Source organism: Agelaius tricolor, unplaced genomic scaffold (genome assembly GCF_023055355.1).
Source record: "Agelaius tricolor isolate 1412-34295 unplaced genomic scaffold, bAgeTri1.0.p SCAF_19, whole genome shotgun sequence".
Classification (NCBI taxonomy): domain Eukaryota; kingdom Metazoa; phylum Chordata; class Aves; order Passeriformes; family Icteridae; genus Agelaius; species Agelaius tricolor.
The window spans coordinates 5,786,122-5,811,345 of record NW_027269279.1 but is presented as its reverse complement, the minus strand read 5'-3'; the positions used below and the strand labels follow the sequence as shown (position 1 = coordinate 5,811,345).

The window sequence follows — 25,224 nt, the reverse complement described above, 5'->3', positions numbered from 1 at the left end:
AATGAGGAATAAAATCTGCAAAGATTTAAAATAGACTAGAAATAGTGGCTAATGTGAAATTTCACAAAATTGTTAGGAAAATGCTCCCTCGTACATCACTTCTGAGGTTCTGCAGAATTCACCAGAAGTGACTGCACTGCAGTTATTGGTTATTGGTGGGGCTGGAGAACGAGTTGGAAGGAAAGGCCAAAAGCTGCAGACAATGACAGGTCCTCCATGGCTGGTGGGAAGAAGAAAGGGAGCAGCCATTTGCTTCCTATGAAACATTATCCCATGGATATGCAGCCTGACCCACTGCTCATGGAAGTTAAACTGAGTTTAACAAGAGCAGGACTTAGCTAACATTTTAGTCTCTTTGACTCAGCAAAATACTTCACCTCCATCCCTGTCAGGATGGGACCCAATCACACACCTAACTTTCCATCTTTGATGTCAGTTGGCCATTAAAAATGGATCCTGAGCACAGAGGAACTCTGTAGCAGGGCCAGTGGAAATGTTGCTGCCCCAGCACAACTGGGTGATGTCAAGAAAATCGAACGTCCCCTTCCTGTAAGAGCTCTGTGGGAAACAATGTCTGTGCAGTTAAAAATAAGCAGAGTACAGAGCCCTGGTGCCTGCTGGCTCTGTTTATTCAGGATATTTTGTTTATTGGGTACATTAGGAGTCGCTGCAGACTGCCTTTGACAAACATTTTCGGTATCAACAAAATCCTGGTAACACTAAGCAGTTCAGATTTGTAGCCTTTGAAACTCCTTTTCTAGACAACATTCATCTTCCTAATTAATAATTAATCGCACTGTGTTTTAAAGAGATTATCAGGTGTGATAGCAGAGTGTGCCTAAGGCAGTGACTTCATTATCCCTATGGAAGGAGTTTACTTTGTAGTTCTCCTGCCTGTCGCAGGGGTAGGTGCCAAAGGGGTCTCTCTTAGGTTAGAATGTCAAAGAGCAACGATTTAGGGCAGGAAACAATTGGGCTATTATTTTTCTTTTTTCTTTTTTTTTTCCTTTTCCTTCTTAAGGAGCTTTTAAATCATAAATCTTCAGATGCTCGTTGTGTAATTTAAGACTCAAGTCGAGTTTTCCTACAGAAAGGCCCAGTTCTGTGTAGGACCAGGTGCCCTTCCGAGGTTACCATGGCAGGAAGAGTTTACAAACACTGTTCCACCTACAGGCTTTGAACTGCATCTGTGCAGAGACGCTCCAGAGCGTGCCAGGAGTGTCAGCAGGGCTGGAAACACTGATTTCACCTACAGGACACTATCTCAAGTACACTCTCATCAAGAACTCACAGCGGATCCTGCCCAGACCGGAGCCAGTTTGTGGCCCTGACTTGAAATGTCAACAGCAGCACGGAAGGAACAGCCCCCACCGAGGACTCCTGGGCTGTTTCCAATGTGATCAGCCAAGGATAGTGCTGGAAAAATAATCATTACCAATTAATTTCACTCATTTATTTCAATAAGGCAGCCTTCTGCACTATCAATGGGTTTTTTTTCTTTTATTTGTCGATTTTGCTATTCCCATTTCCTGGTTTCAGTAGTGACAGATATTTATGCCTTTCCCCATTAAGTTTTTCCTCACCTTTAAGAAGTGTCATTAGGATTGTTCCCACTGATGGAGAAACAATGTTCTGCCCACAGACTGAACAGGTGAGACTGAAAATCAGATGCCCTGACCATGCCTCCTCTCTAACCAGCAGGATAATTAGGAAGAATATAAATCCCAGATTTTTATAAGTGCTTTTCACAAAGGAGTTGGAGAGGAGTACCCTCTGTAACTTAGCACAAATCTGCAATTAAATATACTGGGATTTAAAGCTAAAAACAAATATCCAATGCCAAACTCCTTGATACCATGGGTCCATTTCTCCTTGAATTGTCTCCAGTGAATTATCTTCTATTTTTAGGTCTTTTATTTTTAGACTGCTGCATGCGATTGCTGGGCAGCTCAACCAGCTATTAATTGGAGATGTTTTACTTCTCATGCAGATTTATTTCTATGCTTTCTTTTTAAACCAACCTGTCCTGGGAGCAGATGACAGGCTGTACACTTAAAGGGCAGCCACAAGCTGTGCTCTTCAGGCTCACCCTGGCCCTGTCAGAAACCTTTTGCTGTTCTCTCCTCCTCCACCTGCGCACGTTTGTGTGCCTGTGCACACATTTTTCTTAAACCATGTCAAACTTTGTGAGTATTAGGGCCATATGGCAGCAGCTCAGCAAGCTCTGAGAGTGCAGCTGAGATCCAGAGAGTCCCTGGGCACAGGGGGTGAGTCCTGTGACAGGCTGGGGGCACCGGGCACGGCGCTGGCTCGTGACAAGCCATGCCAGGGATGTGACAGGGGAGGGCTGGCAGCCTGAAACCCCAGCAGGCTGCAGGTCCCTTTAGTGATTTATGAAATGGTGTTTCTGGCAGCTGCCTTACAGACTTCGAGGTACTGTGCCACCCAGCCAAGCTGGAAGCTGAACTTAAGAGAGTGGTACATGATCATAACCGCTATTTTTAATACTATTGTCGCTACCTTTCCCAGTAACCTAGACAACAGCAAAAACCTCTTTTCTTTCCAGTTTCAGAGCACTATTACACTGGTTTGAACTACTGTTTGAGCTGGAGTCAGAGGCAAAGCACAAGTTGGGAATAAAACCAGCCCCTGTTCAACTGGCATTTCATTTAAAGGGACTTTTAACTCCACAAAGCTCACATGCCTTTGCATCCACCACTTTAAAATGCTGGCTAAAAATATTTGCGTTATCTGAAGTCAGATGAATAAATCCTCCCCACTGCTGGGTACACAGTGTGGCAGGGCACGACACAACTGCAAATTTATTTGTTAGAAACCGTACATCTGTTATGATTTACGCTTGCCAAAATATAATTCTTTATGGCAACAATTGTTTCATGGTGCTTAAAGTTTTTCACCTCTGTGCCAGGAATCTCATATGGGATAATTCCATGACCTTGGAATCCAGCAGATACATTCCACATCTGTCTGGTCTGGGAAAGCCCGAGTTTGTTGTGTGAAAACCAGAGTGGGAAAGTAAGACCTGGAAATATCTGAAAATACAGAAACTGCAGGGCTGCTTCTTTTTTTTTCTTTTTTTTATTTTTACTTACTAGTTTCAAGTGCAGTAAATCAATCTCACAGAAGTCGTTACTTTGCTTTTATAAGCAGACATTCACTTCTGATCCTATCTTCACATTAAGGAATATGGTATAAAGATTACAATAATTTTATCTCAGGGAAAAAAAGCCGACAACCTTTAAATATTAGAACTAAATCTTTTTGAAGACTGCTTGATATTTAAACAGAAAAGAACCCAAACTACTGCAAGTAAACATCTTACTGGTGCCTGTGAAGATTTAGGATGGCAGAAAATCTGTAGCTGTCCTGGAATCTCAGCGTATACACTTTTCTCATTAGACTTTTTAGCAAAAAATGAACCATAAACAGCTTTGTGAGCAGTGAACTTAAAAAGCTCTGGTTTCCTGTGATTCTTCCCTGTGCACATTGTCTGTTATTCTAATAATTTGGCTGAGCTCCTGCTGCAGCCTCACTTTCCAAGAGGCACTGTAGCATTTCCATGCTCACAGCCTGCACCTCAAATAACCTGCACCCCAAATAACCCATACAGCCCTGGAGGGAGGAAGGTGGACAGAAAGCCATGACAAAAGTTTATGGTAAGAAATGGAGGGAAAAGCTGAATGTGTTTGCTTGATACAAGGGGGAGACTAATTCGACTTACCCATACTAACTAGGATGATATTCCTGGTTTAAAGCAGGAATTGCTGTTCTGATCATCACTGGGGCTATCAGTGTCCCTTTCAAAAGGTTTCAGTGGTTTCTCTTCAGTCTGCAAATCCTGAAGGTGTCAATCCACTCACAGGCTGTGTCCTTGGGCAGGACCAGTGTCTTTACAATGCCCCAAAGGGATGGCACAGAGCAAGGCAGCAGGGCAGGCCAACTAGAAATTAATCACTAATTCATGAAGTTCAACAATTTTAAATCCATATGTGAGTCCTGGGTGCCTCAGAGAAGCTTTTATGCTAGGATTCACAAGATTCCACTTGGAACCAGTATCTGGGATGCACCAAAGCTTTATAAAGTGATAACTGGTTTGTCTAAAGCATGCTATGAATGATCATGGTTTATGATAAATCATAGAATGGTTTGGGTTGGAAGTGACCTTAAAGATCATCTTGTTCCACCTTCTGCCATGGGCAGGGACACCTTCCAGTAGTTCAGGTTGCTCCAAACTCCATCCAACCTGTCCATGAACACCTCCAGGGCTGGGGCAGCCACAGCTTCTCTGGGCAACCTGTGCCAGGGCCTCCCCACCCTCACAGGGGAGAATTTCTTCCTGATATCTAACCTAAAGCTGCTCCCTTTCTTTGGAAGGCATTCCCCTGTCCTGTCACTCCAGGCTCTCACAAATAGTCTCTCCATCATTCCCGCAGGCTCCCTTCAGGTGCTGGAAGGGCACAGGTTACCCTGGAGCCTTCTCCTCTGCAGGCTGAGCAATCCCAATTCTCTCTGCCTTCCTCCCAGGACAGGGGCTCCATCCCTCTGAACATCTCAGGGGCCTCCCCTGGGGAGGGGACCCCAGAGCTGGGCACAGAGAGCAGAGCAGAGGAGCAGCATCCCCTCCCCTGACTTTCTGCCACGCTGCTTTTGAAGCAGCCCAGGACACAACTGACTTTCTGGGCTGCATGGAATGTAAAATGAGTAAATAAAAAGGTAAATGAGTGCCTTGTCCAAAAATCATGTGGCCAAGTTAGCTTTGTAGCACTGGACACGCTGTGCTCCAAAGGAGGCTGCATTTTAGTGATATATGAAATGGTTTTCTGCATACACAGCAGCCAAGCAACTTGGCTGCATTTCTAGTGGTTTGGATTAGAAGACCACAAACATCAAAAAGCATATGAAAGAAGCTAATGGCTTTTCAACATATTGTGACAACAAACCAGCCAAAACTACTTTCAAGCAGGTTGTAGAATAATGTGTTCCTGGTGACTTGCAGGAATTTTTCCTACAGAAAAGCTGAAAATCAAAGATGTGAACTCCTGTAAAAATCACATTTAAAATACGAAGCTTAAACTCTGTGTGAGCAGGCTGCAGCACAAGAAATAGGTGAAACTGGATGTTCATTCTTTAAAGTAAAAAATAGAGGCAATTTCCAAAGTAAGAAACTAAGTCAGATTTGCAGTAGAAGGCTGAGATGAGCAGGTACTTTCTACAGAATGCAGTGTTAATGCTTTTCTACCCATTCAAGACTTAACAGCTGTTTCAGCAAGAGGGGGAAAATAAAGGCCCTTGGTAACTCTTAAGCAAGCTGCCAATTTTCCACATGGGATTCAATGGCTGAGAAAATTAAATTTTCCTAGTCTCCTGCTGCTGCAAGGAATAACAGCATATTCAGAAATACTAGGAGTAATAAAAATTCCATATTTCTGAAAAAACTTCTCTTTCCTAAATTTTTCTCATATACTAAATATCTTCTTAATAAAAAAGATTCCCTATCTAATATCTAGTCTCATCTATTCTAGCACTGTTGTTTTGATGGGACACTGCTTGTCAGATGTTTAAAGTTCCTGAATTGTCTCCCTGTTTGATGGACAGATGCAGTTACTTGCACTGACAATTTTGTGAGCATTGTAGAGAAACTATGTTCATAAATAAAATACATATTTCCAACACTCAAGAGGAAGGAAGGATGGAATTTTAAATGTCAGGTATTGATTATGAACCAAATTCTGGCTGTTTTGTATAGAGGCACCTGTCCAAAAAATCCACAGATAAAGAGCAAGCAAAGCAAAGCCTGCATACAGCTGGATCCCAAGGCTGCACCATGACCAGCCTCTTACACCCCTCTGACCCAAGTTCTCCCACACTGAGGGGATCCAGTTCCCTCCCAGTTCCCTCCCAGTTCCCTCCCAGTTCCTGTGCCACCACTGGAACTCATTGCTGGTCATGTAACACCTGGCCAGGTGTGTGCACTGGAGCTGTCACCACAGCCATATGTTGGTTATTCGGTTGGTTTATTTTATTATATTGGCTATATGTTGGCTACTTCTGCTCTGTATATTTGCATAGGAACACTCATAATCCATAGACAATCATATCCTAATGCTCTCCTGTTATTCAGTCTGAGTCTCTCTAATTCCTCTTTATAGCTTGTTATATCACAAGTGCCTTGGTATTTGTGTGAGATACCAGGGATCCAAATATTTATGTCAGAGAGGGGGGGAAACCCCGTCAGCATCTGTTTGCAGAAGTGAGATGGTGGAACTGAAGTGTCAGATAATCTCCCAAAAAGATGTCAGCATTTTCAGCTGCCTGACAGATCTGTCTGCCTCTGTCAGAGTAAACAAAAAGATGGCTCAGCCATTAGGACTGAGTTTAAGGAAAAACAAAGAACAAATTATCTGTTTTCTGATCAGGTCCCCTGCTCCAGTTTTCAGATGTCCATTTGTGATATTCCCTGTAAGCCCCTTTGGGAACAGCAATCAATGCACTCTGTGGCTGACCAGCCCTGCTGCAGTATCAGAAATTTGGAACTAGAAAAGTCTCCCACAGTAAACAAAACCTTCAAACACTAAGGACACCAGACACACCTCAAAATTACTGTGCATTTTCAGTTTACTGGAAAGGAGATTGTCTCACTTAAGACAATTCCATGGAACTGGTCTCTGAATTCATTTGAATTTTGAGTAGGTCTCCTGGTTTAAGTGGAGTTAGATTTATGCTGAAGTAAGAGATTGAACTGAACCCAAATGTCTTTAGTACAAAACCTTGATCTTTACCAGGAAATGACAGAGCTTATCAGGTTGCCAATCTTACCTCTGTAATAATGAAGAAGTCATCACCAGGCTCTCCCTGCACAACAATTTTTTCTCCATCTTCAAACTGGACAGGTTCCAGTGCATCAGCCACCGTCAGCCGCTCCCATTTGTCCAGGGACTCTAAAATATTGAAGATCATAAAGCTATATTATAAAAACACTCCAACTTTGGCTGAAGATTCATATCTAAACTGACAGCTCTGCCGTGCCTGGTTCTGTTATAAAAGAAACATTTCTTTCATCCAGGCACTTTGCACGAACCTCCAGTTGGGAAACATGAATGTATTTATTCATTGTGTCTTAGCCATCAGTAATCACCCAGATAGCAATCTGAAAAGTTGGACAGGAGAAGCTGGCTCTGGTTCCTCACTCCTGAGATCTGATCCGTGCTGCCCTGGCACTGCCACAGCCTGGAGCAGCTGAGGAGCTGCCTGGAGATATGGGAGCACCCCAGATTCCTTCACCACATCCCACATCAGGTGTCAGGACAGGTCCTGCAGTGTTTTCATCAGAGCTGCTCCCAGTTCCTGGTGGGCTCTGGGTGGGTGATGCAGAGTGTCCATCTCAAGGATGGTGAGACCACCACAGCCAGTGGCCAGACCCTGGTGGCACGAGCAGCAGGAGGCCAGAGGCATCCAGGTTTACGGGTGTTTGAAATGGCAGCTCTTCTTCATTTGCCAGCAGGACGGCCTGCAAAGTGTTTTCCTTTTCATTCCCCCTCTTAAAGGAGAAAAGTTATAAAACTTAAAAAAAACTTCTGTAATTAAAAATGATGGGTCTGGTTTAGGATTCACAGAGCAAAAGCAGCCTGTGACAGGGGTCCTCATCACCCACCTGCACCCACCCCAATCCCCACCATGGCAAGGGGCAGCCTGCACAGGGCACATCCAGGGCTGCTCAGTGTCCCAGTGCCCTCCCCTGCCTTGGCTGAGGGGTGGATTCCACCTGTCCTGCCCTCAGGGAGGAGGTGCCACCTGTGTCTCTCTCTACACACATTTGCATGAGAATTCCAGAGAGTGAATCGTACTTGAACTTTTGTACTTTGATCAGATTTGACTGAAAAATTACAGGTTTAAGAGTTATTAAAAGCAACAGATAATATGATGATTTAACCTTCACTGCCTCAAAAAGCTGGGCTGAAATTCACGTCCCAGAGCTCTGCTGATTCCTACTTACTATGAATTATTGAGCTAATGTATGTCAAGATACAGTTTCTGACACCAGGATTAGACGTGTGCCATTCCATCAGGCTCTGGTTTCCCAATTTTTTTTCAAAATATTGCTTGGAAGGATTGTGTGAGGGAGTTCCTTCAAGTTAAAATGCCTTTAGGCTGAGCTCAAAAGGACTCCTTGAGCCTGGTAACAAAACCACACCAAAGTGCTCAAAGCACCAAAGGTAAGTTTGGGGTTGACTGACACAGCTTCATGTTTTTATGCCACTTTCTTGTTGCTGCTTGGGAAATTAATTGTTTCTAACATTTTCCCCACCTAAAGCACTTTCCTGGTGTGTTTGTGACCTTTGCTGCAGAAGAACTAACGTCAAAGACCAAGCCCATATTGTCAATGCACCATTCAAAAACTGCTCTGTTTGATTAAAAATAAGCATAAAACTCTTTCATATAGACTAGAGAAGACTTTTTCTTTTCTTTTTTTTTTTTTAAAGAACTCAGTAATTAACAATGAAAAGAAAGAGCCTCTTGAAACTTCTTCTTCAGTTGGCTTTATGAAAAATTCAAAGCTAATTCTAGCTCTAGTCACGAAGTGTCTCTCTTTTGTCTAAGGGAACTGTTCCACTACAAATACATTGGTTAATAAATCTTGCAAACAGAGCATTATATATATCTATATTATATATAGAATATTCTACAAGTTTTAGTTGCAGAATTGATCAAATAAATTAGACCACATGCAATTATTTTGCAATGCCTAAATTGTACATATAAATTCACGTCTTTAGATTTAATTAAACTCCAGAAGAAAAATTTCAAAGTATCACTTCTTTCATAAGCAACTACTGATAATCTAAAAAAAATCCTTAGATTTAAAAAAAATGTGACTCTTGCAATTATACAGCTAATTACAGACACTGGACAGACCTTGGAAAAAAGAAACATAAGAAGAAGGTGGAGGTTTTTCCACCAGGAAATCACTGAGTTCTGACCACAGCAAGGGATAAAGTGAAGTTGACTTTTCAGTGCTGTTTTGAGATTTCTAAAATATCTTCCTGCTTTGCAGGTGTCATCTACTTTTTAGACATGTCAAAGACATCCTTACACATTTCACCTAAATTTCCATGTTCCTGCAATGATGTGTTATTTTGTTCACTGCTTTTCTGCACTTAAAAAAAGTTCAAATCTTAAAATCCTTCCTCTTTTTTTGAACCAAGATTCAAAGCCACACTACAAATTAGGCTCTAATTACAATGCAAACCACAATCAAGGAATGTGTTTAAGGAAGCACATCTCTGAATAACCTTTCTACTCTGAAATTGTTTTGAGATGTCTCATTGTTGTAATTGCTCCTCATTAGTGCAGGTGCACAGATTCTTTTTTTCTTTAAATACTCATTGTAATTTGGTATAATTTGTGCTCTTAATTTAGGAAGATTTAAATTAAGCATTAAAGAAGGATTTTAAATGATGAAAACTTCATTAATAAGCGAGCAACATATTTGGCCTCACTTTAAGCATAGAAATATAATTGAAAATCTCATGGATAGCACCTCTCAGAAGTTCAAGTATACTCTCACTGAGACACTCTCATATTTCAGGTACCTCAGCTTGAATGGTGAGTGAATATCATAAACAAAGAAAACCAGAAAAATTTTAAGTAGAAATAGAAATACTTCAATTATATAGCAAATAAATCCTGAACTGTTTTTTTCCAAACAGCCCCAGCAAAAACATGATGTTTCTCCTACAGAATCAACAACTCATTGTACTGTCTAACACTGTCCTTCTTATTAGAGGCTTTTGTTCTCCTAATGGTGATTGATTGGTCAGGCATTATGGGTTTGTTGTTTTTCCTACTGAAGGCCATCAAGAACATGTCCAAATTTCGTGGCTATCACATTAATCAAAGGGAAACAAAATCCAAGGACAAGAAGCTAAACAGATGTTTTAAGAATGTGAGACAGGGGCTGTAAAATGCACAGAAGAAAAAAGATCAGTCCAGTTTGATTTGTAAGGTTGGTTTGTTTAGTGCACACAAGCACCTCATTCTTGCAGGAAAAAGCTTCTCACCTGGGAAGATGTAACTGGACTTTATGAGAAATTCATTTCTCTGCACTGCTTTCTGCTCTGTCCACATGATCTTTACTCAGCAGCAGCTACTGAAAGTACCAGTGTGTGCCTGCTCCACCTTTAGTGCTCCAAACACATGGGCAGTGCACAGGAAAGAACGAGAAAAACAAAAAGGGCCCTTTACACTTTCACTCCTTCAGAAACAACACAATATGAGACCTTCTGCCTGAGCACTGCTCCTTTCATCGTGCCATCAAAGATCAAAATTCATCCTGCCAGCGTGAATAACAGAGAAACCAACAGCCAAGTTCCAAAGGGCAACTGACCCAAAATGGAGACCTTGCTCAGGAACTCTTCGTACATCTTCCGCTTCCTCAGAGTGCTGCCCTGTTATTACAGGAGAGAGAAAAAGGAGGCAGAACATTACACAAAAGTATTTTTGTGATTTCTTCCTACAGCTGCTCCTTTTTTTTTTTCTCCCCCTCCCTTTCCAAATCTTAAGCATAGCCAGTGTAAACAGCCTCAGGCAAACGTTTCCCCATAAAATGTCTGGGCAAGTTGTATTGCTGATAAGCAAAGACAGAAGGACTCAAATTCAATCCTGCTGTAATTTCATTGACTTCACTGGTGTTACTGGACACTGCAGATGAATTGTACCCATTTACAGGCATTCTTTTTAAAGCCTGAACTTCATCAATTAACTGCTTAGCTAATTCAATATATATCTTGTCGCCAATGAGGCTTGTTGTAATTACAATGTAGAATAAAACTTAAAATATCCCCCTTGTAGATCCCATCCTTTTAGCTTAAGAACTCTTTATTGCCAAATGTTTATCTGTAAACTTGGTTAGTATTCTGTACAGTGTTGTATCTATTGTTATGCTGAGCAATCCATTCATATTATCATTTTAACAAGATTTAAGCATTTGGGAGCAGACAATCCATCAATGTACGTGCAGCCACCAGCACAGTCATTCCCATTCTACTAAGATTTTGTTGTGTGATAAATTTCTAAGACACCTTCTCCTTACATGGTGTTTGATCAGCAAGACAGAAACCACAGGCAGCTGCTCCAGCATGCTTTTTTGAAGGTGATTCATGTTGGAATAAGTATGATGAAATTTTACCAATACAAAAACAAAAATAATGAATGGATCCTTATTTCCTTTTGCAGTGACATGGAAGTCTTGTAAAGAAATTCTTCCCAGGTACCAAAGAGGAACTCTAGGACCTGCCTTGTCCAGTGCAGTTGGTTCCACACTGGTGACACCCCAAGTCCCTCCTGCCTGGGCAGATTTCCTGGGGATGTCAAAGGCTGCCTGGTGCCTCCTACTCAAACCTACAAGGCACAACACAAGGATGGTACATTGATCCTCTCAAGAAAAGGAAAACAAAGATGCCATTTATTCATAGACTGGGCAGAGAGGATGGAAGCAAATGTCAGTGTCTGCCATAGAAAAAGTCACTTCTCTATTTCTCCTCCTCCTCCGAGCGACCACATGTGGGTGCTGGGAATAGAGAAGGGGAAAGGAGAGTAACATTTTGCCCTCCTGTGTGAAAGCATCCAGAAGTGTTTTGGGTATGAAAATGGGAATAGCTGATGTATTCAAGAACTAAATATCATCCCTCTTCCTACAAGTGCTGAGCAGGTGGGGCTGCAACAACCCCCAAAGCACCACAAATCCTTCCAGCAGCATCAACGGGCTTCGGCTCCAACTAGGAGCTGCCAGGTGCTCTCCTCTGGGGACATTTCCCATTTGTGCCCCTCTCCTGGGGTCACCCCTGCCCCCAAAGAGCCCCAGCAGGAGCTGCCACTGTTCCCAGGTAGCTGTGGATCAGCAGCAGCAGCAGCAGCTCCCGAGGCTCCCCTGCGCACCCCGGCCGTAACTCGGGGCTGGTGCTGACAGTTCTGCTCAGCGATAGCATCGCTCACCCTGCTCTGACCCCTCTGTCTGACTGACTTGGTGCTCAACCTCGGGGGGCCCCGGCAGCATTTGAAGTGCCAGAAAGAAAAAAAGTGGAGAACTTCAAACACAGGAGGCTCTGCAAGCCACGCCGGCTTCTGACAGCTCGCTGGGAGACAAAGAATGGAAAACTGGACACTGAGCAGTTGTTGCTTTCCTCCCTGCAATCGAGTGGAAATGAGAGCAGCAAAATTGACAGCTGTGGAAAACCAGATTGGTGGTTTAGTTTGATGGGCTGGGACACCCAGGGACAGATGTGGAAAATGCTTTTTAAATGACTTGCGGACGCAGATGAATTTTAAGAAGCAGTAATCAGCAGCCATAAGTGATGCCCGACCACGGCTTTGAATATTTAGAGATGCAGACAAGAACCAGGAAGGTGGGAATTGCAGCCATCCCACCTGGCCCAGACAGAAAGAGCCCACCACTTCCTACAGGAACACAGGTGTGCTATGCCTTGGTTAAACCAAGCCAGGGCAGTAGTAGGGAATCCACAGCAAAGACAAGTGCAAGAGCAAAACTGAAGTGGAAATGGTTAATTAAATGTGCTGTTACAATTATTTGTATTGTCACACTATCTAGAACCCCTCTTAATGCATAGCTACACTGCCTTAAATATCCCCTGTCAGAATGATCCCACAAGGGTGAGGGAGAACACAGGAAGAGCTGGTGACTGGGGCTTGGGGCTGCTTTTGTCAGCACATGCACTGAACCCCAAGGTGACCCAGCTGATGGCTCCTGACTCATCCTGCAGGATGGCTCCATCCATCCTCCCTCCCTCTCTCCTCAAGGAGACAAACAGCAGCCCATGGGGTGGTAAAGCTTCATCTCAGGGTGCCCAGGCAGGCTCCAGGTAACAGGAGCTTTCTCTGCTTTTTCAGAGCATCTGAGGCTGGATCCAGGTTGACACAACCAAATCCCAAATTCAGTTCCAGGTAGGAGAGGCCTGGCTCACCCTTATGCACTTTGTCTTTATTTGAGTGTATTTTCCTGCTCTCACAAGCAGAGTGAGGGGAAGGATTTGGAGAGATCAGTACTGAAGTGCAAGCTAAAAACAACCCAGCAGTGGAATTACAGCCAACCAACCATGTGTTTATTTCCTTTGGTATTAACCATCTTTTCTCCCATGAAACAGAGGGAGAACATAGAATCATAGGATCACAGAATGGCTTGGGTTGGAAGGGATCTTAAAGATCATCTTTAGTTCCTTCCAACCTACTTTGGCCAGCCTGATATTCCTCTCTTGTCCCCTCCTAGGCATATGTCACCTCTGACTTCTGATATCCTTTTTACACTTGTTTTCTTTAGTTGCTTTACCCAAATTGCTGAGGCCAGGGCTATGAACAGCATCACAATCTCCTCTCCTACCCTTCAGGTGCCCTCTGCAGAAGAACCTGTGCATTCCCTGGCACATGTGCTGGGTCTGTCCTCCTGCAATATTTTCATGGAGCTCCTAGAAGCAGCAGCAATTAAGACAGTACCAACATTTACAGACTATGAGATCCTGAAAGTTCACCAGAGCAGGAAAATAACAAAAAGGGACCTGGAGACGTTAGAAATGGGGCGAGAAAATAATAGTATGAGCATCCATTTGGAAAATATAACTAATAAAATAATCCAGAGGAGAGATGTTTGACATACAGAAGACCTGCAAGTTGTAAAGCTGAAAGAGATTCACAGACAGGAGGTGAGACCTGCATCAGACTGCAACAAGAACACAGCCAAGGCTATTTTGGTCTGCACAGGCAAAGATATCATCCAGGAATGAAGTTTAGAGGCTCCATCTCCGTGGCTCAGATGTGACGGCGCCTGGTGTGCCACATTCTGTCTCAGTACCTCTCCTCCAGAAATGTGCTCCCAAATCCAACAGAGCTTGAAGAAATGCTAAAACACTCAGGGAGAGCTGATAAGGAAGGAGCAAAACAAATCCAGCCTGTATTTGTTGGCTCAGCACTGGGATCATAGGTATGTCGTCCTCATAGCTAGCATGCACTGTGGCAGGGGTTTTAAGTAGACAGTGATAATTATCTACAGATATATGACAGAAAGAGAGGGCAATTCAGTACAGCAGAACTTGACATAACTCAAAGTAATGGGAGAAAATCGAGAAAATCTAATTTAAGATCAATATCAAAAAAGTTTTCCAATGAAGGAATTATTCTCTCGCAGAAAAGTTTCCCAAGGGAAGCAGTAGAAATCTTACAGCTTAAGCCAGATAAAAACAATAGTAAATGTACATGAATAATTCTGCACTGGCAAGGTTCTTGATGGCATGTTTTAAAAAGTCTTTATTAATTCTGCTTTTTTCTATCCTATTAATAACTTATTTCAATAGTTGCTGCTTCTCCCTCTCCCCCTTCTCCTTTGTTCACTTTCTCCCTGGCTCTGAGCTGTCAGGCACAAGCTCATCTCCTCAAAGGCAGTGGCTCCCATTAACTACAAAGCCTTGTTAATATTCTAAGCTGCAGTGCTCCTCCCTGAGACAGTCCCAAGGAGAAACAAGATCACTCCCATTCGCCAAATCCACACAGAAAAGGCCTCAAAGCCATTTTTAGGACCATTTAATGTTGCAAGCCCTAGGCTTAGCTTAAGCAATACACAGGCTGGGGAAAATGAATGCCCCAGAGACTGTAACAGGTCCTTGAGTTCCTATTCAGCATCTGTTTCATCTCATTTCCAACTGCCCTTGCCCTGTTTTCTTCCATTTTTTCTTCTCATTCCTCCAGTCCAACCTTTCTTTGTCCCTCCAGCACTCTTTGTGTCTTGTTTCCAATTCATTTTTTTTCAGGTGGAGCTGATTGAGTCCTTCCTGGAAATCCCCACCTTCAGTAAGAAGCCAAACAAATGTCTACGGAGAGGCAAAGCATGACTCAAGTTTCAGACAAAGAGTTATCCTGGCAGGAGGCACCAGAATGGACTTCAGGACTGCACAGCCCCATTTAATCCCTGGTTAAGCTGTTCCTGAATGATGCTTTGGAGCATAAAAGAGCCCCTGTGCATTCTGGCCATGGACACCAAGCAGCCCACACAGTCCTGGTGCTCTATGCCACAGATGTCAGGTGGATTGCAGCCCTTGGAGTTGCTTTATGGTTTGGCCACCACACAACCTACATTTTATGGCAACCCAAAATCCTCCTAACTTTATTTTATCTCAGCTGAAAAAAACCCTGCTTGTTAAAGAATTTGTTCTTGGGTTCAAAGCTGCAAAAAGGCAGCAGAAGAAACCCAAAATAGCATAAATAAAATGAAGTATAACATTAGGAACTGACTATCCTTGATTTGTCACAACTTACAAACCAATGTTATAACTCACTTTCTGTGAGCAGTTTGCCAAATAGGCCAAATGCATGGAATCCTACACAGCTCCACTCTCAGAGCCAGGTACCTTGGACCATGGAAACTGGAGGGCAGTTACATTATCCTGGATCAAGTCCTCCTAAAGAAGAAATTGCAAGAAATTAATACTTCAAATTTTCTCAGTCTGGGAACTGAATTGTCTAGGGGATCAATCTGATGTTGGGATAGAGACATTTGCTTCTCTGGTATTTGTGGTATTTGCTATATTTAGAATACAAATATTGTACTACCCTGGGATGTTCCCCATTCCTTGATGCTCTCGAATCCAAATTGCAAAGAAGAGGGCAGCAACTGAATTCCATGAGAAGCCCATGGCAGAAAAAATCCTTTGCTGTCTCCCAGAAGAATGTAAGTAAATAAATGTTGAATATGTACACAAGTGTGTGTGTCTGTGCCCGTGTGCACACACACAGAGAACATATACATAAAAGAATTTGCAAGAGAGTGAAAAGTATGTAACCCAGCAGAGATGATTCTATGAAATAAGTGGAACACACAGAAGGACAGATAATTTGTGAGTGCACCACAGAGGGAATGTGTTGAAGTGGGTTTTTTTTACCCCACGTAGTACAATGAATTTCATGGTGTAATACTTTGTCAAGGACTGCAGTTTCACTGCACTTTCTGACAAAAAGACCTATCCCAACATTTACAATCATCACAGCTGCTAAAACAAACTTGAATGTGACCTTCAAGCCATCAAAGGTACCTAAGCTGAGACATGAAATATAAAGAAATGTATCTGTTTCAACAAACTTCCTCAGGGACAGGCTAAATAATAAATGGATGACAAGTGTAACAAAAAGCCAGCAGGAACCTTCTGCATCAGGCTTTGTCCATCCATAAAAAGGAAACCCCAAACTGCAAACCTCCTGAGATACATTTTATTCATATCATAAACCAGTCAGGATCAATGAGACACGTAAGTGGGGAAAATGGCACTAAGCAGAAATAAAACCAAGAAATTATTAAATGCAAAGCAAAGGACCAAAATAGAGCCTGCAAGGAGAAATGAGGTGGAGAGTCAAGTGTCTCATGACAGGATAAAATCTTTTTGGCAAGTGTGGATCTGAAGGCATGATTTGCAAATAAATATTTACAACTTGAATAAAATTTCAACACTTGACTGAGAAAACACGGGGCTGGTCATGGCAGGGAAGGAATGCAGACAAGAGAAATAACTATCTGGGGTTATGGAGGGGCTTTATCTGACCACAGCAAAAATCTTTGGCAGAAAATGGTCATTTGTTCCTTGGACAAAAGGATTTGAAACCAGAAAATAAGGAAAGAGAAACCCACTTGCTCCCAAATTTTGGAACCATCTTAAATGATACACTTCAAAAGGTACCCTTAGCATTACTACTCCTTATTTAAAGGCAGAAGTATTTATACATTCAAAATATCCAGTTAGAGGCTAAATGGCAGGAAACCATGGGAGTTGAGAGGCAGCCACTACTACCCTTGAACTGAGCACAGCAAAAGCAGCCCCATAATGGTGGAATCAGCTCCAAGTATGAGATGCAGCCACTGAAACGTGATGTAATTAATTCTTAGGCTTGAGGAAATGTGCAGAGAGCCACTGGACCTGCCCTCACACGACTGCACAAAGTCTCATTTCACCTACAGCAACAAAGTTATGCACCCTGCACCTACAAATAAATGGGAAGGCGAGAGGATTCATTCAGTGTGGATGGGTAAATTGCATTCACCACGGGCTGCATTTAAAATTGGACATTTTCTACACCTGCAGCAAATCATTTGCCAAGAAATATCTCCTATCTCAGTATTAATAATGCTGTCTGGGTGTCTAACACAGTGCAACATAACATCAATTTTTACGGGGCACAACTGTGAAAAAAACACAAGAAGCAAGAGAGGGAGAGAAATATATCCATGTCAATCAAAAGGTTTCATTGACTGCAGAAACTGAGCTTGCTAGCTAAGGTACAGCAGGCACTGGTCCAGAGAACATGTAAATTAATTGGAAAAGCACTTAGCACCACTAGAATCAAACAGAAGTACAACCATAATATTCAGCTTCTATGTACAACCAAACTAGCATTAAAAACACAGTCTTTCCCACTTGGGACTTTAAATCCTTTTAGCAAAGTCCTGTCTCTGCATCAAATATTCATCCTCTGAAGTGTGCTATCAGGTGATAATGGACACATGACCAACCTTGACAGCTCACAGGGCTGGCTGATTTTAGGTACCTCTAGTTCCATCAACACCAGCCCTGAAATCACCTCCAGGCTGCAAAGCCTGTGAACCTGTCCCTTCAATTCCTTACACAAGCTCACAGGCAGCTGCAGAAAGCTCTGCTTAAAGAGCCAAGGAATATGTGCCTTGTCCTGACATTTATTTCCCTCCTACATTCCTTCACTTTTGAATTTTGGATTCTTCCTTGTAGCTTGCAGGTTCATCACCCAAAACCCCTCCACTGCACCCTTGTAGAACATGGGATAAATAAGCTGTGTGTGCCTCTTACATCTCTTTAGAAATTCTCCTGCTCTGAGTTTTAGAAGTACCTCTGCCTGCTTGCCTGCACTGGGAACCTTTCAAAACTATTCATGGTGCTTACCCACAAGAGAGAAGACAAAACACTTTTCATAATTGCTCCTCAATTTGTCTTGGGGCCATCAGGCTGAATATTTTGGGGTAGAATAAATTTCCATCAGCTATACTCTCCTAAATGCCAGTGTGATGTTTGTTTATGTGACACTGAACTCAGCCCATGAAATCGGGAGTGAAAACCAGCAGTGCTCATGCAGACACCCAACAGCCATCACACAGGGTAAACAAAGATCACTTTTACCCTGCTGCTTAAGAATTAATCATTTAAGGGTAAAATCTACTCAGTTCCTTTGCTGGCTTTTCTGTTTTCTGTAACACCCATTGGAAATACAGATGATCTCAAAATTGTTAGTCTGAGAGCACAGTGTCATTTCCTTCGGATCAGAATGGAAGAATGCAGCTTTGAGAGGCAACTCCTATTGAGAAATAAGCTTTATACAGAGTAATGTCTGTTAATTATCAAAAAGAAAGGAATATTTTATGGAGAAGGAAGATATGCACATGGACATTGGAAACAAACTCATAAAAAAGTTATGACTTTGCTGAAGTTAATTATCTGTCAAAGTTTCCATTATAAACTCACCACTGAAGAACCAACAGCAAATCCATAAGCTAGCACACGCCCCAGGTGCCACAAAGGTCTGCAGAGCTTTGCTGCAGGGATGAGGGAGCTTGAAAGGAGCAGAGCAATGAATCATTAGCAGCTACAGACCCCAGGTATGTGTGGCTGGGTGCTGGCTAACAGAGATGGAGGGCACAGTCCAAGCAAGACTTTTTATTATTTTAGTGGAGCTGGATTTACTTTCTATCACCTGCCTTGAGGAATGTAATACAAGATCAGACAAAGACTTCACAGGCAAGGGGTGCTGCTGAGAGATATTTCCAGGCTCACGATAAGGAGAGGATTTGCATAGCTTTGGTGGGTAACAGAGGCCTCCTGAGGTTTTCATTCACAGAACAGTTATGCATAATGTTTCTCAATTGCATTTCTGACTCAGCTCCTTTCTGCTGAATCCTGTCCCCTTTTCTTTCAGCTCACTTCATTCAGCTACTCGGTGATTTTGCCACGTCCGCTCTCTTTCACGTGGAAGCACCAGAGCACTCTGAACACAGAGCTGCAAAAGAAAGTACAAAATACCCACTCCCCCAGGAAGCCCTTCCCCATGAGCTCACCATCAAGATGCGTCTGTAGCTGTCTCTGTCGATGCCCCAGAGCTTCAGGTCTGTCTTGGCCTTGACGGTGGCAGCCCGGGGGGTTCCGTAGATCAGCGCCAGCTCCCCGAAGCTGCCTCCTTCCCCAATGCTGGTCACCCACTCCCCGTTGACATAAACCTACCACAGCACAAGACAAAAGAATCAAAAGCAGGGTTGGAGTTCTCCTCCTCACTGCCTAAAAGGCTGTTAGCAATTTCCTTTCTAATTGTCAATGTTGGGGACACAGAAGGAAAAACAAGAGCGTGACGCTTCCAACAGTTGGTCCCCAAAGAGGGGAACAACCTGCTCTGTGGACAGAATTTCAAGTTGTCTTGCTTCAGTACAATGACTCTCTGGGTTTTCAGCTCCCATGGTTAGCTGGCATCATGTTTTCCCCCTTGTGTTCAAGGCTCAGGCAGTCAGCAAGCAGAACTGTCACAACTTTGGCTTTTTATTAACACTGTCAGTCTTGAAAGGAAGGAGGTTTGTTGATATGTGTAATGAGGATTACTGAAATGTGCCACGGCCATGAAATGAAAAACAGTCAAAGCAAGGAAATATCTTTTGAAAAGGAACTTTTTTTTTCTTTTCTTCCCTAAGCCTAGTGCCTCCAAAACCCATTTAAATGTAACTATACAGATCTCCCTTAGTGAAGATGACTAAGGGCTTTGGACTTGAGAAGCTCTAAGCAGAATGACCCTTTAACATCAGCTCTAGAGAACTCAGGAAGCAGAATTTGACCCACATCCTATTTAGGTACTATATCCTCTTGGAACAGGGTATGGATTGATACCACTATTGCTATATTTGTCCTGGATGATGTTTAATTTAAGAATTCCTGCACTTGAGTGCTATGTGACATCTTTCCTAGAGGAAGAGGACTCATGCAGGTGTTTTCTGCTGGGCAGCTTTTTCCTTACTATTTACTCATGAACAATGCTGCTCATGAGCCAAAAGAGTGCATGCAAAGGCTGCTGTGGGCTCTGCATTCTGCAGCTTGCTATAAACTACACAATAAACCCTTTCAATTCTGGCACTGTGCCTGTGAGTTTGGAGGGGAGGGCAGGAAAGACTGGGTGCATTTACTCAGAATATATCCCAACCCAACCTGCTACAGACCAGTGACAGCCAAAACCAACCAGTATTAATTTCATTTGCTTGGAAGTTCTGTGAAGAAAAACAATATGAGAAAAAAGAGGCAAGTATTCTCATCTTAAGCAGAAAAGCATTGCAGAGGCAAAGACCATAACCTGACATCAATTAGTGAGTAATAAACCAGCAGTTTTTAAAAAATGAATGAATTAGAGGTGTGGAAATCAACCAGTATTAATTTCATTTGCTTGGAAGTTCTGTAAAGAAAAATAATATAAAAAGAGGCAGATATTCTCATCTTAAGCAGAAAAGTTTTGCAGAGGCAAAGACCATAACCTGACACCAATTAGTGAGTAATAAACTAGCAGTTTTTAAAAAATGCATGAATTAGAGCTGTGCTCAAGCTGGGCATGAGAAAAGATGGTGACCAAAATAAATGAACTGGGGTCAAAACTCAACAATGTCAGTATTAATTTTAATTCCATCTTCGTTTTATGATGAAAAGGCATAATACAAAATACAGCTGGAATCAATCCCCATTTATCTTCACAATATTCAATTAAGATCTGCTCCAGCTCCTACTGAGGCCAGTGAAATGCTGCTTCAGTGGGAGATGGATGAGGCCACGAAGCAGTTCAGAGGATCAAGAGACCTCTTGGGCATCAGCTGAAAAGGAGCAGCTCAACTCCAGGCAATGTGGTGGCTCCTGGTGCTCCTGGAACACCTGAGGATCAAGGGGCTAAAAAATAAAGGGTAAAAATAATCCCAAACAGGCAGGTGGTTGCAGACTGCCAAGAAAAAGCTGAAGCCACAAAAGCTAAAGCTTCATTTCATCACCATGACAGGATGAATGTCACCCAGGAGAATATCACACAAGAGAACAGCAACAGCCTTCCCTTTCAAACTTTCACACTCACCGCAGAAAGAAAATCTCACAGAACATTGAATCTACTTTTGATTCTCCTCATGATGAAAAAAATGAAATCAAAAAAAGAACTTTTAAAAAAGCCAGGCAAACCCAAGCAGTTTCCTGGTGAAACGAGCAGGTAATTCTGTGGTTTCCTTTTTTTTTTTGTGAGACAAGCAGGAGAAATGGATGAATAAAATGAGGATTCTGAAAGGCTTGTAACATAGTGAGAATGTATGAACATTTCTAAACTCTACTGGTTCATTGCAAAATTGCCCAGATGCATATTTGACTGCAGGGACACCCTCCTTCTGTGGGAATTTCACTGGATGGGGTCACTGGGTTTGCTACACTACAGTAATCCATGTGTTCTCAGGAAAGTCTCAGGGATGGTGGGGAAAATCTAAATTCCAATGGGTTTTGGATGACATCCTGAGTGTCAGCTGACATGGTACCCTTGACTCTTTTTCAGCACACCAAAAATACATGTGTATGTGTAGAGTACATGCTCTTCTGAACAACACAGATTTTGTTACTGCAGAAGGGTCTGAATTATAAGCAGGAATATAAACTTATTCCAACACATATTTTTTAAGCAACATGGTGACATTTCTTGCTAAAGCAGTGTGCAGGATGTGACTGCAGCCCAGAGAGGGGAATTATGCTGGTAGAACTCAAGACTGAGCAAGTGAAGGATGGACATTAAATGTTGCATTAAATGTTATTGTTATTTAGAGAGGCTGCTACTGAACTGCTCTAAAACTCCTTTAATTTTGCTGTCCTGCTTGACAAGACTGTACAAAACATGTTTGACATCTCGCCTTAAACAGTTTATGCAAATGGTCATTCCTCCACCCTAAGGGTGTCAGGTTTAAAGTGCTCTGAGGTGAGACCAAATCACTGATCTGACAGTCATTGGGCCCAGCACTCACTGTCCCAATGAAATGTCATTTCAAATATCAGTCTCTGAACAAGAAAACACTTTGAGAATAAGTTGTTTTCTAGAAGCAAAACCATTGGACGTCATTCTCTGCAAAGGCCCAAGTCAACACTCAACTTCTGTGTTTGTGATGAAGTTAAAGTGCATTGATGGCACACTTCAAAGCCATCCTGCCCTTTAACAGAGTTCAGCTGCACTATAAATCCCTTCAAAATAGATTTTTTAAAAAGGAGTGGAAAGGAAAGAAGTTCTGTTTGTAAGGTGTGGGAAGCAGAGCTATTTTAGGCTCAGAACAGCTTATGAAAGTCGATTTTATATGGCAGCAGCTCAGATGATCTCCCTATTTATCCTAAAAAAAATGCTGGGCTGAGGTTTTGGCTGAGCCAGTTTTAGGCATTTGTGAACTCTCACCAAAGTGGTGAGTACATAAATGAATTATTTCTTATTGTCACTTGACCTGCCAGTCACAGACCCATAAGACCTGGAACCTTCTTTCCAGGAGGAAAAGAGGAAAAGTGGAAGTGCAGATGCCCAGATATGACCAAGCCATCAGGACCATCTACTTTTCACAGAGCAAAAGTACTTTATTTCTACAATATATTTCTACTTTTTTTCTATTGGTTGCATCATCTAATATGAACACTGCAGTTTCTGGGGGCTTGAGAATCACACAATTTGGTTCATTTAATTATATTTTCAGGAGGCAAATGGGCTGTGATATCCCTGGGCACCAGCTGTGGGAGAATTTGCAGAGTCATACAATATTCAGTGCCACAGGAATTAATCTGGGCCTCCCTCACCTTCATGTTCTTTCTCTGGAGATGCAAAAGGAACCTTGTCATGAGCATTTTACCTCAAAGGAACGATAGGAACATCTACCTCTGAGCTTCACTGGAGTGAATTTATCTTTCCTTTAATTTTGTATTGCTGATTTCAAGTTAACTTCTAGCATTTTTTAATTTTTTTTTTGTGCTGCCACTTCGTGATCTGTGTGGACGATCTAATTTGTTCCAGTCATGGTAATTCTTGTCTTAAATCCTCTCCCTTGTATCTGTTTGTAATAATTTGTGCTTTGTGTCTTGTCAAGCCTTACTATTTGTCCTCTAAAAATGAAGATGGGTTTTATTTATTCTTGGAAAAATGAACAAGCCTTAAACATGAAGGGTATTTTTATGTGGGTAGATTTCTCAAAGACAGCATTTTATTTCTAAGTTTGAATTTGAACATATGAACTTGGAGACTGCCTTAAGAATCCTTAAAAGTTCAAGTTGAAAAACTCCAAACTTTAAAATGTTCTGCTTCAAATTTCAAAAGGCAACCTTCCAATATTGGAAAAATCATTGATGATGAAAGAATTTAAACTAGAGGCAATCTATGGAATCTAACCATTGCATACAATTAGTTTTAAAATCCAACAGTATTCTCACATAAAACACTGGGTAATTTTCATCTTTGTATACACAAATTAGAAAGTTTGTATATACAAATAAGGGCTTCAGGAAGATTTGACCTACAATCAAGAAATAATTTTATCTGTTGTCCACAGTATTCATGCATAGCTTCACATAGAGATTTATACAGTAAATACAGAGATTTATACAGTAAATACAGAAATAAAGAAAAAAACACTGAAAAGTTTTTTCATTTTGATTTTCACCATACTACAGCTTGGCTGCTGTTGTCTTACAAGAAGAAAACCTGAGAATGCCTGTAGAGAAAGTTGCTGTGACATTAAATAGAATAGGAAGTTGCTGGGTCTAAAAAAAAAATACATCTGTTTGAAAAGGGCAGTGTATGGCACTTTTTAAAGTAAAAAAATGTGAGGTTGTGAGATTAAAATAACAAACAGGAAGTCACTTTATACTTAGAAATATGGATTAGAGATTTTTGCAAGTCATATTTTAGCAGGTACTTTCAACATCTTTACTGGAAACTGTAATTTAAGTTCTGCCAGCTCCTTTTTGGCACACGTTCCCACTTGTCTGAGCAGGAAAGCTTCCAGTAGACAAGTGACCTCTAAGACTTCAAAGTTTGTGCCACCATCTGCCTCATGTGCCCTGTACCCATCTGCAGGGACAGTCATGAGATGAAATTCTCCTCAACCCTCGTGTGCTAAGGAGGAAAACTGTGAAAACACAATAATGCCAGCTTTGGTGAAAGTGTACCTGGTTTGTAGGATACAGTAGAAGAGAGGAAAACCCAATGTTTTCCAAGCCTACCTCTTCCTCATTATAAAATCCTTCTTTTACCTATGAAAATTTGTGCCCTTCCCTTGGCCCCCAGAAGAAAATGTACAGATATTTTATTCTGGGTTAACGGGGCTTGTTTATGCTCTAAGAAAATGTAAGAGTCGAGAATGAAGTGCTATTATATTAAAAAAATATTTTATGGTGCTTCTAATTTGACTCAGATTATTTTGTAAGGGAAAATTTTAGAAAGTTCTTACTTAGTCTGTGGGGTGCCTGTGCCAAAACTCGAACAAAAATTACTTTTACATGCTGCAGCTTTTTAAACTCAAAACACCACACATTGATTTTGTTATTCTCACTTTGTTGGTGGTTTCTGTTTGGTTTTGGTTGCTTGGTTGATAGATTTTATTGGGCTTTTTTTTCCGTTTTGTCATGACTTTCTTCCATGTGTAGGGATTTAATGATGACACTTGCAACCTCCTTTATGTCTGTGCATGGAAAATCTGGGTGCCCATCAGTCACGATGATTCCAGAGTATATTTCTCCTTGAATCCACCACTCCTGGTATTCCTGCCACTCCCAAGCAGATCAGGGAAAGGCAGCAGAGACCCTGGCCAGGGGTTAAAGCCTCTGTGCACGTGCCAACACCAGCTGAACCAGGCAGAAAATGGCTCGAGGCTCTAAGTCTCAGGGTCAATTGTCTCCACTCCAAGTCACTTTTCTTTCTTGGAGAAGCATGGAAGCACGCCAAAAAAGTATCTGGCAAGGCTTAAATGAACAGCAGCTCTCTTACTAGTGGCCTGGGGTTTCCTCAGACAGCGAGGATTTCTGCAGTTCTGCCCAGAGAGTGGCAGAACTCTTCTGGGGAGCACCATGTAGAGAGTGATGGTGCCTGCCCGGGGGCTCTGGGAGCTGCTGCCCTGCACAG

The 25,224-nt window shown here is 42.1% G+C and overlaps 1 protein-coding gene across 2 annotated transcripts in view; it reads right to left on the bottom strand.

Annotated features, from left to right (window-relative positions):
• PRKAR1B (protein kinase cAMP-dependent type I regulatory subunit beta) overlaps positions 1 to 25,224 on the bottom strand; it is a 92,867-nt gene that overhangs the window by 12,730 nt on the left and 54,913 nt on the right. For both annotated transcript variants that reach the window (XM_071444027.1, XM_071444025.1), the window contains exons 7-9: positions 19,148 to 19,306; positions 10,406 to 10,466; positions 6,838 to 6,959 (exon numbers count right to left, since the gene is read on the bottom strand). In XM_071444027.1, coding sequence (XP_071300128.1) covers positions 6,838 to 6,959; positions 10,406 to 10,466; positions 19,148 to 19,306 — 342 coding nt within the window. The remainder of the gene's footprint in view (positions 1 to 6,837; positions 6,960 to 10,405; positions 10,467 to 19,147; positions 19,307 to 25,224) is intronic.